The 18,258-nt window shown below is 40.6% G+C and overlaps 1 protein-coding gene across 2 annotated transcripts; it reads right to left on the reverse strand.

The window, feature by feature from the left end:
* Positions 1 to 6,759: 6,759 nt before the first annotated feature.
* Positions 6,760 to 16,736, reverse strand: LOC134572901 (serine/threonine-protein kinase Nek4-like). 2 transcript variants are annotated; one of them, XM_063432197.1, is made up of 4 exons: positions 16,493 to 16,736; positions 13,612 to 14,757; positions 10,125 to 10,337; positions 6,760 to 8,078 (listed from the first exon to the last, which is right to left on the reverse strand). In XM_063432197.1, exons 2-4 carry the CDS (start codon positions 14,741 to 14,743, stop codon positions 7,921 to 7,923), a joined length of 1,503 nt encoding a protein of 500 aa, XP_063288267.1. In that variant the 5' UTR covers positions 14,744 to 14,757; positions 16,493 to 16,736; the 3' UTR covers positions 6,760 to 7,920. The 2 variants fall into 2 exon arrangements, with proteins under 2 accessions (XP_063288267.1, XP_063288268.1); XM_063432198.1 differs by having other exon boundaries at positions 13,612 to 14,752; positions 16,484 to 16,736.
* Between the last annotated feature and the right edge of the window lie 1,522 nt (positions 16,737 to 18,258).

Here is an 18,258-nt window from a genome sequence, read left to right on the forward strand (position 1 = left end):
CCAGAACGTTGACATCAGCAAACTGCTCACCCAGACGACACTATACACGCTGTCTGCCATCTGCCCTGTACAGTGAAAACCGGGATTCCTCTGTGAAGAGAACACCTCTCCAAAGTGCCAGATGCCATCGAATGTGAGCCTTTGCCCACTCAAGTCGGTTACGAAGACGAACTGCAGTCAGGTCGAGACCCCGATGAGGACGACGAGCATACAGATGAGCTTCCCTGAGATGGTTTCTGACAGTTTGTGCAGAAATTCTTTGGTTATGCAAACCGATTGTTGCAGCAGCTGTCTGGGTGGCTGGTCTCAGACGATATTGGAGGTGAAGATGCTGGATGTGAAGGTCATGGGTTGGTGTGGTTACACGTGGTCTGCAGTTGTGAGGCCGTTTGGATGTACTGCCAAATTCTCTGAAACGCCTTTGGAGACAGCTTATGGTAGAGAAATTAACAATCAATTCACGGTCAACAATTCTGGTGGACATTCCTGCAGTCAGCATGCCAATTGCAAGCTCCCTCAAAACGTGCAACATCTGTAGCATTGTGCTGTGTGATAAAACTGCTCATTTTAGAGTGGCCTTTTATTGTGGGCCTAAGGCACACCTCTGCAATAATCATGCTGTTTAATCAGCATCTTGATATGCCACACCTGTGAGGTGAATGGATTATCTCAGCAAAGGAGAAGTTCTCACTAACACAGATTTAGACAGATTTATGAACAGTATTTGAGAGAAATAGGCCTTTTGTGTACATAGAAAAAGTCTTAGATCTTTGAGTTAAGCTCATGAAAAATGGGGACAAAAACAAAAGTGTTGCGTTTATAATTTTGTTCAGTGTATATGTATATACATACATACATTCACACACACACAGCATATGACTCACAGTACATGTTGGCATTCATGGTTCCCTCAATGAACTGTAGCTCCCCAGTGTCGGCAGCACTCATGCAGGCCCAGACCATGACGCTCCCACACCATGCTTGACTGTAGGCAAGACACTTGTCTTTGTACTCCTCACCTGGTTGCCGCCACACACGGTTGACCCCATCTAAACCAAATAAGTTTAACTTGCTGTAATCAGACCACAGGACATGGTTCCAGTAATCCATGTCCTTAGTCTGCTTGTCTTCAGCAAACTGTTTGCGGGCTTTCTTGTCATCTTTAGAAGAGGCTTTCTTTTGGGACGACAGCTATGCAGACCAATTTGATGCAGTGTGCGGTGTTGGTCTGAGCACTGACAGGCTGACCTCCCACCCCTTCAACCTCTGCAGCAATTCTGGCAGCACTCATACGTCTATTTCCCAAAGACAACCTCTGATGATGCTGAGCACTGGCACTCAACTTGTTTGGTCGACCATGGCGAGGCCTGTTCTGAATGGAACCTGTCCTGTGAAACTGCTGTATGGTCTTGCCCACCATGCTGCAGCTCAGTTTCAGGGTCTTGGCAAGCTTCTTATAGCCTAGGCCAGTGATGGCGAACCTATGGCACGCGTGCCACAGGTGGCATGCCAGGCCCTCTCTGTGGGCACGTGGCCATGGGTCGCCGGTCGGCTGCAATGCAGAGTAGGCGCCTACCCAAAATGTCAGGCACCTACTTTGCTTTCTGTCAGGAGGACACACAAGCAGGGGGAGGAATCTGAGAAGCAGCTCTCCTGTCCTCCCGCGAGCAATCTGTGTGGAGCGTTGCTGCGCGTTACCATGGCAACGCTCCACACAGCATTCTGCGCGCGGGAGGACAGGAGAGCTGGCGAACCTGTCCTACATACTTACCACCACCGGGGCTGGCTGTGTCCCCCCCTCCTTCACCAAAGGTAAGAAGAAGGGAGGGGGGATAAAGATTTTATTAATATATATGCAGCACCACCCCCTCCCCCAAAACACACACAGCACCCCTCAGAGACACACACATATATTTATTTATATAATGTTCTCTTTATCTCTTTGTTTTGCAGTTAAGTTGTTGTTTTGGCATTTTTTTATTTTTGGAGGAACTGCTTTCTTATCACTACACTTGAGTTCAACTCTAATAAAAACTTGATTATGTATATTGTGTTTTTCTTTTGACTGTGGTGCTGTGTTAAATATGTTAATGGCCAGTTCTGAATAGTATTTAAATTTTAATATACATCCACCCTTAAACCCTATAGGTCTTTTTTTTTTTTTTACCTCCGTCCCTCAGGGTCTTAAGTTTGTTATATATACTTCCTTTTTATTGGGAATATTTTTTCCTTTTCTTTTTGTAGTTTTTTTTTCTTTTTTAGTTTTTGATGCCCCTTCCTTTAGCGTAATGAAAATATATATTGCAGGTTTGTTTTGTTCCCTTAATATTATATTTGTTTGCCCCAGTTTTTTATAACATTTTTAAAAATGTAATAAAATTATTTGGAGAGACAAAATATTTCCATAAGTACATGTGTATCACCCACAAGTGCAGATCATAACAAGCAATCCATGACTCATCTGCACCAAATAAATCAAATGCAGCAAAGATTACTAGCTATCACTTTGATTCAATTATTTTCAAACTTTAAAACTTATATAACTCTCAGCTACTCCAAAATCTAAACATTTTGAGAACCTTTTCCACAGTGATTTCACAGACATAGTGTCAAGGTTTCACAGTAAATGGTAAATTTATCAGGATAATATTGTAAAAGGTTATATACTCCGGGTGTCTGGTTGCCAGATGATTTCTGCTGAAAAGGTAAGTTCTCAATGGTGTGGGTCAACAAGAAAATCATAAGCAGAATGGCTGTACTACTAGTCTCAATGGATGAGCAGGTTATCAGAAGGAAAGGTAGATTATCCTGGTCTTATTGAAAACAGAATTATTATTAGGGGAATTTAGTTTCCTCTTTTACATATATAGATATGCTCTTAAAAATGAATGGGTAGATTTTCAGGAACTAATGGCAAAATGCTTGGGTTTTTTAAGGAAAATTGGCAGATTCTCACAGTGAAGTATATCTTATAGCTACTAGGTTTTATGCAGTAAAACACAATCACTACCATTTAAACTTAATTTGTAAAGAAGAAGAAACAAAAAAGGACTCTTAAGATATTTGCCTAGGACTCGAAGAAGCCTTGAGATGGCAATGAAAGTGAGCAGTTTTATTTTTCTTTTCTAAAATCAGCACATTATTTAAAGTGTAAGGTCAAATCTTTAAAAGGGACACTCTGGGCACCAGAACCAATTTACTGCATTTCATAAGTTTTGACCTCATTAATATGCTGTATTTTTTTTCTCTTTTTGCATACTCACATTTTATAGAGTTAATGCAAAAAATAAAAATTTTGCAGAATGATGCACCATAAGCCTGCCTCCTTATCCACATCCCCTTGTGGCAGTAAGACCTACTTATCAAATGTATGCACACATCTCAGCCCCCAACAGCACTGAGTGAGCAGCTTTTAATTCACAACCTGGCTGCCCTCTCCTTCTAATAAAGGTTGCTTTGCAGTTCAGATCATTCAGTACTGTTGATGGCTGATCTGTGTGTATATGTGGTAGGAAAATAGTAATTTCAGGCAAAATGTTTTTTGCCTAGGCCTAGTTATTTTAGCCTAACTAGGATTCAGGCAAATCGTTTTGAATGTTTCTTAGAGTTCAAAGCCATTTGCCTAAGAAACAAGCGCTCATGCAACAAGCCGCAATATAAAAAATGGATATGCTAATCATTCCGTATCAAAACATTTTGAAAAACACAATCGGGACCCAAAATTTCTTAGTTGCATAGGCATAAAAAAATGTAAAGTCCCCTGGAGAGGGGGAAATCTTAAAAATATCTTAGGCAGAAACGAGATGGAATGGGTATTCAACCTACAGACCTTAGCCCCCAAAGGTTTAAATGCAGACTTTGATCTATTTAATTTTTTATAATAACAAATTTTTTAATACTTTTAATCAATAAGTGGTCATTTGGGAGTTATCCTATCCATAGTTGTCACCTACGGCATTATGGTCTAGGATACCCCCAATATGACCACTCACCAGTCAGATATTCTTATTATTGCTATATTTTTATCTTGATATGTGTCTGTATATATATTTGTTTTTACATATGGTTTTATAGAACAAGTGTGGCTCTTTAAGACATTCTTTTATCTATTTTTATTCCTTAAAATTTAAAAATAGAACATTATGCTGCTAGTCTATTCTGCACTCAATGTGATGAAAAGTATTAATGTTGGTACATATTCAATATAATTACCACTATATATAATTGTGTGTGCCTGCCAAAAACAAGTTAATTTCTATATGCTATTTTATTAGACATATGGCTACCTACTGTTATCAAGCATTCTAATATGCATACTACTCTTTCTCCAATATCTTATATGTTGGTGCGTTCTATTTAAAACCCATTTCGGGTTTTTAACTACATCCCCCAAGCTCCCCAGCGCCGATCACAGGAGTCCGTTGTCACACTGTGCATATGTGACGCGGACCACGTGACGCGCACAAGCACCGCCCTCCCAGGATGCTTATTGGAGGTTGAAGAGTGCGGTCACGTGGCCCGCAAACTACATCCCCCATAACCCCACGCGGGTCACGTGACACGCTAGTACAAAATAGTAATATAAGATTTCTAAAGCCATAAAGCTTCGTTTTTAATTTTCCTTTTGCCTATTATGTCTGGTACATACCAGACCTCACTCCACTTAAAAATATACTTATTCCTACCAGTATTACAAGTTTTATCTCCCATATGTTTTATGCCTAATTGTGATTGGCTTATGTTAATTGATGTTATGTTTGGCGCCGTTTTTAAAGTAACAGTGCACCTATATATATTTTATTCTTGCCAGGTTTTAATGTTATTCCATTTTGAAAAAACCTTAGTGGTGAAACGCGTTAATGGATTTTATTATATACTTTTAACAATAAATTACGTTTGGCTTTACATTTGTGCCATTCATATTTTTATTACTACTTTTTTACTACTATTTTATATTCTCCTTTCCTGGCTATTTTATACATCCTAAGGTGGGGATTATACCACCCACGCCATATCTCAAGTGCAGTGTCATCTGCACTTTACACTGTGAGTATATTTACTATTGTTTTGCATCTATACCACATTTTATCTTCGGAGAGCACTATCTGTTGTCTATATATTTCTCTCCCTTCTCCTGAGAATTGGACAGCACCAGACCCAAAGTGGACCAGATTTCCGTGATATCCTACTAGCAGGGATTATACTGCAGAACGCCTATTCCACTTGAGCTGGTTATAGCTCATGCAAATGTGAGTTCTTTACATTTTATTTTTTACCTACTACGTACCCCACAACCTGCACAATTGGTCCTTTTCCCTTTTATATTTTACATATCACGGGAGGATTCAAAGCATCACAAGAAGAGAGAACACTCTACCAGTGTATCCAGTTCAACAAACATTGACATTTATCCTTCGTTTTACTTGTTCACTTTTATTGGGACTTATTTTACTGTATTTTTAGGTCATTTTTGGCGCAGCCTTTTCTCTCCTTTTACCTGCTCATGCAACAAGGGCTGGGAAAGTGGGCTCTTGTCACCAATAGCCACAAAGGCAACTTTAGATAGAGACCCCTGCTGAAAGAAAAACAACATCCAGGCATCCTCAGTGAGTGGCCTCTTGATTGATGATAACCGTCTAGGAACCCCTGAAAGATAGTGTCTCCTGCAAATAATCATCCAGGAACTTCAGGAAAGTGGCCCTTGCTTGCCAATAGCTGCTTAGGCACTACAAGAAAATGGCCCCTGCTTGCCAATACACACCAAGGTACCCCAATAAAGTGGGCAAAACAGCCCCTGTTTGCCAATAGGTGTCTAGGCACTGCATGAAATTGGCCTTTGGTGGCCAAAAGCTACATAGGATCAAGGAAAGTGGTCCCACTCACCAATATGCTTCCACATACCCCTAGAAAGTGTCCCTTGCTTATGAATAGGCTCCAATGCAACCTCTAGCCATCTAGAATCCTTCAAGGAAAGTGGGCCCTGCTCCTCAACATACTTCAAGGCATCACTGGAAATGTGCTCCTATCAGAAATAGGCTCCAATGCAGCTCCGAGGAAAGTGTCCCCTGCTTGTCAAATGATTTTGACTGTACCAGTTAGGCAATGGTGTTTTAAAGCTAAAATAACTATTTGCCTAGGCAAAAGCTTTATGTCTGAAACAACTATATCACATATACATATATTTCCCCCCTTCTTTCTTGAGCTAAGGAGGGAACTTATGATGGAGCATTAAGCAATAAAAATATATATTTTTTCTTTTTGATCAAAAACCAAAATTATTTGAGAATGCCCAAAATTCAGCATGAGGCCACAGTGTGAAATGTATTAAACTTTAATCCCTTTAAATTTTATGTAAGACCATTTTCATTTGGGGCATAGAAATAAAATATACATGAATAGTTTTATTTAAATACAATGAACATTGAACAAACAGTGCCATAACCCAAAATATGAAGATAAATCCAAAGTTGTTTTCAGCTATGAACACTGAAATTAGTTTATTACATCGTTGCTCAACATTATTAAAAAGGAGGGGCACTGTAATCAAGATACAATTAATGCCTGTAATATTCTATATCCACAGATGTCTTACAGTATCTCATGTAAAATATTAACTACGCATTAGTATTACAGTACGCATTAGATAATAAAGACTCTTCGGCTCTGCGTTAATTGAGCCTAGTGGAGAGATATCCATGCAATTAGGACTAGCTTTAGGACAAACATATATAAAAACCTACCACATCATTAAAGGGAATCTGTCAGGACTCAGCTAGCCCTCCACAGCCATGTATTCAGAGGTGCGAGTTATACTTCTGTATACCTCCGGTCCGCCCACAGCCTTTTTTTTTAATCTGCCATGCTTGGGTACCCTTTCCAAAAGTCAGGCAAACCTATGTGATGCAGACATGCTGGCTTCATTTCCTGTTTCTGAACAGAGCAGTGTTAATTTTGTCGACTAAAACTAAAACAATTCAGATGACTAAAACATAACTTAAACTAAAATGGCTTTTTAATCAAAAGGCTATGACTAAAACCAAATTGAAATTTGCTGCAAAAATTAACACTGGAACAGAGTGACATCAGTCACTTCATTCCTCTATACCCCACTATAACAGAGTGACATCAGTCACTGCATTCCGCTATACCCCACCGGAACAGAGTGACATTAATCACTGCATTCCTCTATACCCCAGCTAGCGCTATGATGCTAGCCATGTATGTTACTATACATGGAGGGCAGAAGGACTCTTCTGATCTCCTTTATCAATCAATTATTTGAATAGGCTATGCTGAGGAATCGATTGACAGGTGGGATAAAAACTATTTTGGAATAGATTTTTCTCACAATCTACACATTTGCTGGCACAATGTATAACTAGAATTTAATGCTCTCAAAAAACAAAACAACATGTAAACTACAAAAAGCATGAAAAAGTAAAATGCTTTGGCATGGTTTCTTTCTTTTCTGTTCACTTTTAAAAAGACTGACTTTTAGTAAACATGAATAACCTATTTAAAAAATGTTTTTCTGCCACCTGTCAGTCAGTTCTTCAGCAGAGTCTATACCGAAGAATTGATTGACAGGGAGAGCAGAAGGTACCTCCCACAGGTGGTTCTCCTGCTCTACATCCACAGCATCCACCATGCATGCTCCATGGTTGCTATGGTAACTTAGCTGGAGCTGCTTGTGCTGGCTAGACAGTATAGGAATGGAGTGACTGATCAGTGAAGACCACAGGAGAAGTGAGGGCGAGCTGATGGTGGGTGATACAGAAATGTTACACCCACCTCTGTAAGGAGATTGCAACAGGGGAGAAGAGGGTCAGGCAAGTGGTGGCAGGTTTATTTTAATATTTGATTACCCTCATTAAAATAGTAAAAAAAAACAAAAAAATAAAATAAGTCTCTTTAGATGGGTTATGAAGGGGTTTCTTGATCCATGTTGAAGAGAAGGTAGCAGGTCTCCAGTCTATCTGGTCCCATCTGGTGTTCAAACTGTGGCTGCAGATCTTTAGGTGTCAAACCTTTCAGGAAATGGCTGGAGATCTCTTCATACAGGGTTTGTCCAACATCCCCTTTAAGTAGAAGTGAAACATAATAAAAACCATATAACTTATCCTGTTTTCTGTTCACCTGTAACTGTCTCGACATTAGATTCAAAGTGAAAACATGGTATAATGTTAAGCCTGTAGGATTCAAAATTATTTTGTAATAAATCACAAAATGAATGTGTGTTTTATTCAGTGAAAAAGGAAAGTAAATGTGCCTTGAAAGAAGTCCACTTACGCAAGAGTGTAATATTGATATTCAAATATAAAGATTAAGGACACCAACCACAAACACACACACACAAACAAAAACAAATACATTAAAGAAAAAAAAGAAAAAACACAGTTTTAAAATCCACAAACTTACTGCTTAAACTGCTTCCAGTGACTCTCCTCAAAACTCTGCTTTCCTGTTCCTGTTTTCCACTCCAGGTGCTCTACCATAGGAGAGCATACATTTGAGGAGAGTCTCTGAAGGCAATTTAAACCATAAGTATTGCAGAATAAAAAATGCATAGCAATGCATATTTTCACCAGCAAAGTTTTGTCTAACCACAAATGGACTCGATCCAACTGGCCAACCACCAATCAGAGGGGATTCAGGCTAAGAAGAAATAGTTCGGAGTGGCTAGCCCCAAGTAAGGCAGCAAAAGTAAAAAGAAACATTCAAGTACATAGTCCTAAAAATACAACTGATTTAAAACACTAAGGTCCTATTACTTATGGATAATTAACACAGTGTTTACAAAGAAAGACTTGAATGTTATTAAATAATTTTATCAATTCAATTGTTTCTATCAATCGTTTTTTCACTCAGTGGCATTCACTTAACAGTATGTTAACCAAATTGTTTATGCAATGTTGCACCTCGTAGTAGGCATTCCAGGTTAAACATGTTTATCTATGAAGCCATCATTGAGATAACTATATTCAAGTCACTGTGTCAGCGGCTACATTTGTGTTCTTTTACCAGGAGACATTTTCTTACTAGGTTTTCATTTTATATTTAATTTTTTTTTTTTTTAAGTTGGCAAATACCTACAAAGATATTTTGTGTTTCTTGCCATGACTTATGCCATATGTTTTATATTTCTTTATATGCGTTGTCATCCATTTGCATTGCCCAATAAAATAAGTATTAAAAAAATTAAAATAAGAGCAGTGGTAGCATGAAAGACTGGCATGATCTGAAAACATATCAATTCAAGCAAAAGATTAAAAAATATATTAAAAAAAAGTGATAAAGTGCTATATTATCAACTGACACCTCTTGCCTATGCCAATTCAGATAGTGTCCAATCTGTAAGCAATCTCCCTTGCAGGTATTTTTAACAGCCACCCATAGGTGGCAGAGTCAATAATCCATACAGATAAAAGAAATTTGAAGCTAGGCAATGCTGTTCCCTAATTCGCTCTATGAAATAAAAGATAATGAATGTCTATACTGGCATCTATGTATTTGCCAGCCTGTCTGTTTCAATATTATATCTGAAAGGAAGAAAAAGCACCTAAAAGGTGTTTTGCTTGTTTACTTATCAGCATGTATCATGTTAATCCCAAGTGTCTGGGCACCTGAGTGGATTGTTTAAAAACCAAAATATAGCACCATAACCATTTCAGTGTGAGTGGTTATAGTGCAAAGACCATTTCACTGCAGGAATTTCATTTGAACAAGAGTTTTTTTTACAATTTTTATTTGGATAAAGGCATCTTTAGCTGTGCTTACTTCCACGTTCCTGCCTTGTCAACCAGGCAGCTGCTTCCACATTCCTGCCTTGTCAACCAGGTAGCTTTTACTTCCTACCTTTCAGTGTAGGATCTGTCAACCCTTCAGCTCTTTTGCATGGGATATATTTACATTTCCAGCTCACCCAGTTATCTCTTAATTTCGATCACCAGTAGGTAAAGTCCAGATAAAAATTGTAAAATAATTGTCATTGATGCAAGTTAAGTTGTTATGGAAAATGTATCAAATCTATTTAAGGAATTATCTAGCCCCGGTATTCCAAGGTCCAGGAAACTTTTGGCTACAAATTCAGCCATTTCATGGTGTTAAACACATAACTCTCTTACCTATGCATTGCTGGCGCATTGTTTTGAGTGTTTGTGACATACAATGTAAGTCCTGTTCTTTACTGTCTTCTTCGAAGGTGTCATTATCAGGATATAAATCCATTGCTGATCGAGCATGGGTGACTACCAGCTCCAGAGTGTTTCCCTCAAACTCCTCAAAATCATCAGGGTATTCGTTGTCACCATCACCGCCACCATCATTATCATTAAAACCTGAAGATATCAATTTAAAATGTGTCATAAAAGTGTACATAGAATTTTGGTAGAATTGTAGAGGTTAGAATGCCACCTCTAGGGGAAAGGGTATTAAAAATTATGCAAAGAACCAAAAGTGACAGAGCCACTTTAAAAAGGAGAATTCTATGAGAATGTAAGCCTGATTATCAAGTTATCCTGAAATTTTCTGCAATTACCTGATCTATAATCGTCTGAAAGACACCATACATCCTTTTTAGCTATTTTATATTGTGACCATGTGTTTCTTGGGACAGTATTGCCTGCGGAATGCTGGTCACCTTAAGGCAGGGGAGGTGGCTGTTTCCCCGCCTTGAGGTGCTCTTATTATTCTATGGGCTCTGTCACTCTCTTCCCCCCGGGTCAGTGGGGTTTATCCCGGTCTACACTGCTTGATACATCATCGCCCAGGTTCAGATACAATTTATTTTGGCCCGTTATCTCCAATACTTACCTGATATATTCAAGATGGCTGTTGCTCTGGTTCCTGTTTTCTCAAAAAGTACAATGGTATTTATTCAGAATATTTCCATCGAAGGGCAGTTAGAGCAGGCTTATCAGTGTTTGAATCTACTATGACACACCCAGCTTAACTAGCAGGCTACTGCACATCCTAAGCCACTCTTAAACCTGTTACCCTGATAATAAACAGCCTCTAACCCTAAATCCCTCGTCTTAAAGGGTTTCTATAGGCACCAAAGCAACTTTTGCTTAATTAAGTTGTTATGGTGTATAAAACATGCCCCTAAAGCAAGCATGTCAAACTCAAAGGCTAGCACGGGACACATCAGTAAGGTTTAAGTTTATGTGTACCGAAAAAAAAAAAAAACTACTTTACATTTTCATTGTTTTGAAAAGTACAGTATAAAACAAACTCACATCATTTTATTTATTGCTCCTTACCTTTGGGAGCTGGTTTGGGGCCTCTCCCTGAGATTCTCTCGGGAGCTCAGTCTTCCTGCTCCCTCACGCACGCGTTTTAGTGATGCCGGGTGCTGGAATTATGTCATATTCCGGCACCCGGCATCACTACAGACTGCGCGCGCGGGGGAGCAGGAAGACCTCCAGCGACCTCTCCTCCCTGGCTGGGTAATTTTGGCAGGGTAGGCACCTGCAATGTGGGGAGAGCAGGTGCCTACTCTGCTTTAGTAAGCTTGTCAAACTCATGGCTCGCCGTGCCGCAAAGCTATTCATTGTGGGCCGCATGAGGCCCGCGGGCCGTGAGTTTGACATGCTTGCCCTAAAGTCTCATTGCTCACTTCTATGCCATTTAGGAGTAAATCACTTAGTTTATACAGTCTTAGTCACACCTCCCAGCATATCTGCACATCTCCTGCTCTGTTAAAGGACCACTATAGGCACCTAGACCACTTCAGCTTAATGAAGTGGTCTGGGTGCCTGATCCATCTAGGATTAAACCTTTCTGCTGTAAACATAGCAGTTTCAGAGAAACTGCTAGGTTTACAAATGGGTTAATCCAGTCTCTAGTGGCTCAATGACAGCCGCTAGAGGCGCTTCCGCGCTTCTCACTGTGATTTTCACAGTGAGAAGACGCCCGCGTCCATAGGAAAGCATTGAGAATGCTTTTCTATGGACTGGCACATGCGCATTCAGCCGATGATATCAAAAGAGGGAGGAGAGTCCCAACGCCAAGGGAGCCTGGCGCTAGAAAAAAGGTAAGGGATTAACCCCTTCCTCCCCCTTCAGCGCCACGGGAGTGCACCCTCAGGGCACTATAGTGCCAGGAAAACGAGTTTGTTTTCCTGGCACTATAGTGGTCCTCTAATAGCTTTCTAGACCCTGCAGAAGCCGTCTGTGTAAGAGTAAAGTTCAATTTACAGAGCAGGAGATAAACAATTCTAAAGTAAGTTAATATCTAATTGAAAATGAAACCTTTTTTTCATGTAGGTTGTAAGAGTTACAGCAGGGGAGGTGTGGCTAGGGTTGCATAAACAGAAACAAAAGATCTTTAACTCTTAAAGGACAGAGAAGTGAGCAGTGAGACTGCAACGGCCCTCTTTATTTCGAAACAGATTTTCAGTCTACACACAGTGAAATAGAGGCTTCTCATTGATAAGACTCTGAAGAGCTTGCTCTGATTAATGCACTTACTTGGGAAATCCTTCATCCTAGGACTCTCTGCAGTGCAAGGTTAAATAGGGCTTTGGAATAAGGCACCTGTGACAGGGATGGGTGCAAAACCGAGTAGTTACCATGTACTCCCAAATATATTTCAGGGACCTATTTAACCTTGCTTTGTGGAGGGGCGGGACATATTGCATGTCTGCTCTCTGATTGACTAGAGATCGGGAGTTGCACAATAGCAGAATCATTATGGAGGTTGAGGGAAGACACACTAAATGGGAAGTTAGGACTGAGACACTAATGGGGCTGGGAGACTAATGGGGGCGGTGTAGAGAGACCAAACGGGGTGGTGCAGGGGCAATAACAGGGATGGGTTAGGGGCAGGGACACAAATGGGGAAGTGTTAATGAAGAGACACGGTAGATACATTACTGGGGGGTAAGGAGGGACAGACAAACTGGGGCTCATCACACACTACACAGCTGACCAACACTACACATAGCAAGTACACACCAAATACGCAGCACACACTGTACATTTTACACGCAGTCTACACATGTATTACACTCAGACTTGCACACACACTCACTATGGGGGGACAGATGTGAAACACTCAAGGTTATCCACTAAACTCTGAATTTTCACAAATTAAATCTGAATGGAAAAACGGAGACAAAAAGTTTTACTACACTTGCTGTGTTGAAGAATTTTACCAGATCAGCTTTTTTGTCTCAATTTTTTTTATCAGGATTTGATTCGCAATAATTTGGAGATAATGAATAAGCTTCTCTATATTTAGGGCTCACAATCTGAAATTCTTGTGCATGTCAGGATAAGTAGATTGCTGTGATGAACAAGTAGATTGGGCTACCGCTTTAGTCCCTTGGACAAGTAGATTTTTTTTTTTAAATGTTCACACCCCTGTACATGCATACACAAACACACACACACAAAAATATAAAAAATAAAAAGGAAAAAAAAACTATTTTTAGTGAGTTCCCAGTATTTGATTCTATTTTTCTTAAGGTTTAGCCTTCAGTTCGGTTGGAGTACTGTTGTATACACTTTTTGTTTAGGGCTAAAGTTTTCGATGAGCATATAGTACGCTAAATATAAAACTTGCCAAGTAATGCTTTCAAAAGATTTGCATTTAATCTTGGGCACTCACCTATTTCTTCTGGAATATCCTCATTCTGACATGGGTGACACTCTATCTCCTCTAGGTTCTCCTCTACTGAAGACAGACTGTCATTGTCAAAGTCTTCAGAATACTCTGATCTGTCTCCAGTACTAGACAGCTCACCCTGTTCCCACAGTTCACAAGAGTGAACATCAGGCTTATAGGAACTTGGTGGAGCCGACTTACACCTGAAATCTTCCTTGGGCACCTGATAAGCCATAGATGTTCTGCTCCGATTATCTGACAAGCAAGCATTTTCTTTATTGTCTTTCTTTTCCATAATATGTTTAAACAACTGAAGTTCATGCTTCTGAATAAAGATTTCCAAATGTCTATGGACAAAACCAAAGTTCAGGATGGAGCTTGCATTTGGTCTGGATTCTGGCATCTTTTGCAAAATTGTTCTAACTAAGTCATGCAGGTCTGCTGAGTAATATTCTGGAAGAGGAGAATAGTCCCCTTTTACAATTTTGTAGAAAAGGCTTATTAAGTTATTTGCTTCAAAAGCAGGCTTCATGGCTGAGATCTCATAAAGGAGGCACCCAAGAGCCCATATGTCTGATTTGGAACTGTAAGGAATGTCCTGGCAGAGCTCTGGGCTGAGATAATATGGTGTTCCAACACACGTGCTTGCCATATCGATGGTGCTGCTCATGATTTTGGAGATTCCAAAGTCTCCAAGCCGAACTATGCCTTTCTTGGTGAGAAAGACATTCGATGTTTTAATATCTCTATGAAGGATTTTTATGGAATGAATGTACTGAACAGCCATAGTCAGCTGAACAAACCACTCCATAATAGTGCTTTCCGGGAAAAAGTCACCTTGTCTCTCTTTGATGTGGTCATCAAGTGTACCTCCATCACAATAGTCCTGGACAATGAAAACATGCTCATCGTCGAGGTCACAGAAGTACTCATGGCATGTTATCACATGAGGATGCACAATTTTACGTAATATAGTGGCTTCTTGAATAATACCCTCTTTGGTTCTCATCTGTTTGGATGTGTCTATCTTTATCTTTTTGACAGCAAATGTCTTTTTGTTTTTCAAATTTCTCATTAAAAAGACTTCCGCAGTTGCCCCTCTGCCAATTTTCAGTATTTTCTCATAGTCCTCCATGGTGTTTGGCTGCAGTATAAAAAAAATAAAACATGAAACTGTATTATTTTACAGGTACACAACTATTTTATTTAATTTTTTTTTTTTTTTAGCAATATAGGCCTTACCTTAAAATCTTTGGCTAAGCTTTTCAAATGATTTAAATTTGCTAGAAAGAAAACTTATTTACAAACATTCCCATAGACTTTGATGGTGATTTATAAGTTTGTTGGTAGTGCCAGGAATACAACTTTGTATTCCTGGCACTACAGTATCCCTTTAGGACGTGTGGCTAGGGCTGCATAAACGCCTAAATGGCAGAGAACCGAGCAGTGAGACTACAGGGGCATGTTAATAAAATATTTATAGTAAAATTTTGTAACCAGCCCACCACTGCATGACAGCATAGCTGTCACTTTGGGGTAAGGGCAGGTAGTACTCCAATTACACATTAACACTATTTTTATCTCTCCAATCAGACAACACTGCAGAGCTCCCTTGGAACTGGCCCCTTACCTAATTGAACTGCTCTTTTGCAACATATTTGGAAGGATGTGATATCAGACCACTTCCTCCAGAACACAGGAGAGCAAGAAGAGCACTATTACCAGCCCACTTCCCACTAGATCCCAAGGAAGTCACCCTCCTACAGCAAATGGGTAGGAAGTCAGGAGGGTAGCTAAAAACATAGATAAAAATATATTTTAATGTCTATGTGTGTGCGTTTTTGGCAGTATGTATCCATGAGTGTGTGTATGTCTGGGAATGTATATCTATGTGTGTGTGAATAAGTCTCTGTAAGTGTGATCCCCTCTTTTCTCTGTATGTAGAAAACGAGGGCAAAAGCAGTTTGTCACTGCCAAATACATAGAAGGTGTCTTATTATAAAACGATCCGGTGCCAGGAAATTTTGTGGGAAAAAATTGAGGTGAAAATGAGGGTAAGTAAAGTAAGCATATCACACTTAGAACTACTACAGTTGGCCATGATAGAGCAGCTTTAATCTATTCTATGTTGCTCTCTGTGGGCAATCATTTTACATTAGCGGGTATATTTAATAAACTGAAAACGTGATAAACTAGATTCTTCCCACAGGAATAGAGCCCTTATCTCCCTGTATTAATTCGTCCAATTTTGTATAGTCTTAGTCATGTTTTACTGTGTCTTATTACTTGCACCATGGATAGCACTGTGGAATGTGATGGAACTTTATAATTAAAAGAATAATAATAAACTGAAATCTAAATGGAAAAATTGTGGCTAAAATAATCAAGCGCCAATAGCAAATTTTTGTTTTATTTCCCTTCAAATCTGCTATATTTTCACATTTCAGTTTGCTGCAATTGGAAAAACCACTGTAAATGCTTTATAAAGCACAACAGTGGTACACATTGTATTAAGTGACAATCAAGAGGTACATTCCGTTTTTATTACTGGTAATTCCACCACTAAAAGAACGTTATCTACGTTTGTTTGTTTTTTTGGAACGACAGTTCTGTGTGTTTACACATACAATGCAATTCTATCTTATTTTTGTTTTTTGTTAATTAAAATGAAAACGTGGTTTATAAATCTAGCACAAACATGCCCATACATATACACTAACAACTCTCTCACAGAAACTGACAAAGTCTGCATCAACAACTACTGACATGTCAGGAGTCATCCAGAGGTTGTATGTTTCCGTGATGGACCACAGGGGTATGAGGCAGAAGATGGAAAGACAGAGAGCTAGACAGACAGACATAATACACCACGTACCTAGCGGAGAAGGGCCCGGTATGACTGCACACCGTCCTGCTGTCCAGCTTACTGGCTCCAAGGTCGGGTTACGGCAGCCCAGTGAGGTTTTCTATGAAACCCCGGATGATGTTACTCCAGCATTGCTATTGTTTTTGTTCAGTCTGGGCCTCAGGCTGTTGGCCATTGCTAAGGAAACCGAGTCCCCAGCAGGCACACACGGCATCTCCTTCCGTTAGGGGGCAGCTGGCAGCGCATGCTCGGTGCTACAGGTGGGGCTGTGTCTGTTACAGTTCACTGAGTACAGCGCCAGCTGCATACTGTGTTATGCTGGCACGCATCTTTTAATCCTGGATGTGTAAACGGGTCAAATATCTGCCAAAATGAGGTTTATATTACTCTGGCTGATCTATGGCAAACAGTTGTAGTCCTTTCTGTGTTCTGTTCTTGCAATGGAACGTTGTGTGTCCACAGAGAGAATCAGCAGCTTTGACAGATCATGTGGATTCCATGCTGTGAAAATCCTGTATGTGTGTATGAGTGCAGTGTGTGTGTAGGAGTGCAGTGTGTGTAGGAGTGCAGTGTGTGTGTATGAGTGCAGTGTGTGTGTATGAGTTCAGTGTGTGTATGAGTGCAGTGTGTGTGTATGAGTTCAGTGTGTGTATGAGTGCAGTGTGTGTGTATGAGTGCAGTGTGTATGTATGAGTGCAGTGTGTGTTTATGAGTGCAGTGTGTATGTGTGCGGTGTGTGTGTGTGTGTATGTGTGCAGTGTGTGTGTATGAATGCAGTGTGTGTGTGTGTATGAGTGCAGTGTGTGTGTATGAGTGCAGTGTGTGTGTGTGTGTGTTGCAGAGCCTTGGTGGGGGGTGGGTATTTTTATTATTATTTTTTTTATTATTATTTTAATTTTATTTTGTTAAATTATTATAATTTTTTTATTATTATAAATATTTTATTATTTATTTATTTTTTCGTCCCCCCTCCCTGCTTGATACATGGCAGGGAGGAGGGCTCTCCTTCCCTGGTGGTCCAGTGGCATTGGCAGTTCAGTGGGGGGGGGGAGGGGGGCTGGCAGAGTTTACTTACCTCTCCTGCAGCTCCTGTCAGCTCCCTTCTCCTCCGCGCCGGTCCGTGCAGCTCCCTCTGTCAGCTCACACTAAGTCTCGCGAGATCCGCACTATGACCCCGCGGCTCTCGCGAGACACTGGGAGCTGACCGAGGTGCTGAACGGACCGGCGCAGTCTGTATTATGGGGGAAAACGTGTCCAAAGCGACACTGGAGCCCCGTCGCCCCCCCTCAGGACCGGTGGGGGATATCCTGGTCCCCGCTGGAATGAAGCACCACCATGCAGCAACAGACCTATCTCCAGCGGAACCTGAGCGGCACAGAATACAGCCTGCATGGCGATACCAAGATGGCCGCCGAGCTGCAACCAAAGCAGAGTAACCTGAGCCCACCAGCTCAAAAGTGGAGGGAAGCTTTTGAAAGCAAGTTTGACGCAATCTGCCAAGCGTTCTGGCATAGACTCGAAGTAAAATCTCTCCCACCCGCATCTCCCGGCGGAGAAAACGTGCCCAAAGCGACACTGGAGCCCCGTCGCCCCCCCTCAGGACCGGTGGGGGATTTCCCGGTCCCCGCTGGAATGAAGCACCACCATGCAGCAACAAACTTATCTCCAGCGGAACCTGAGCGGCACAGAATACAGCCTGCATGGCGATACCAAGATGGCCGCCGAGCTGCAACCAAAGCAGAGTAACCTGAGCCCACCAGCTCAAAAGTAGAGGGAAGCTTTTA

This window comes from Pelobates fuscus, chromosome 9 (genome assembly GCF_036172605.1).
Source record: "Pelobates fuscus isolate aPelFus1 chromosome 9, aPelFus1.pri, whole genome shotgun sequence".
NCBI lineage: Eukaryota > Metazoa > Chordata > Amphibia > Anura > Pelobatidae > Pelobates > Pelobates fuscus.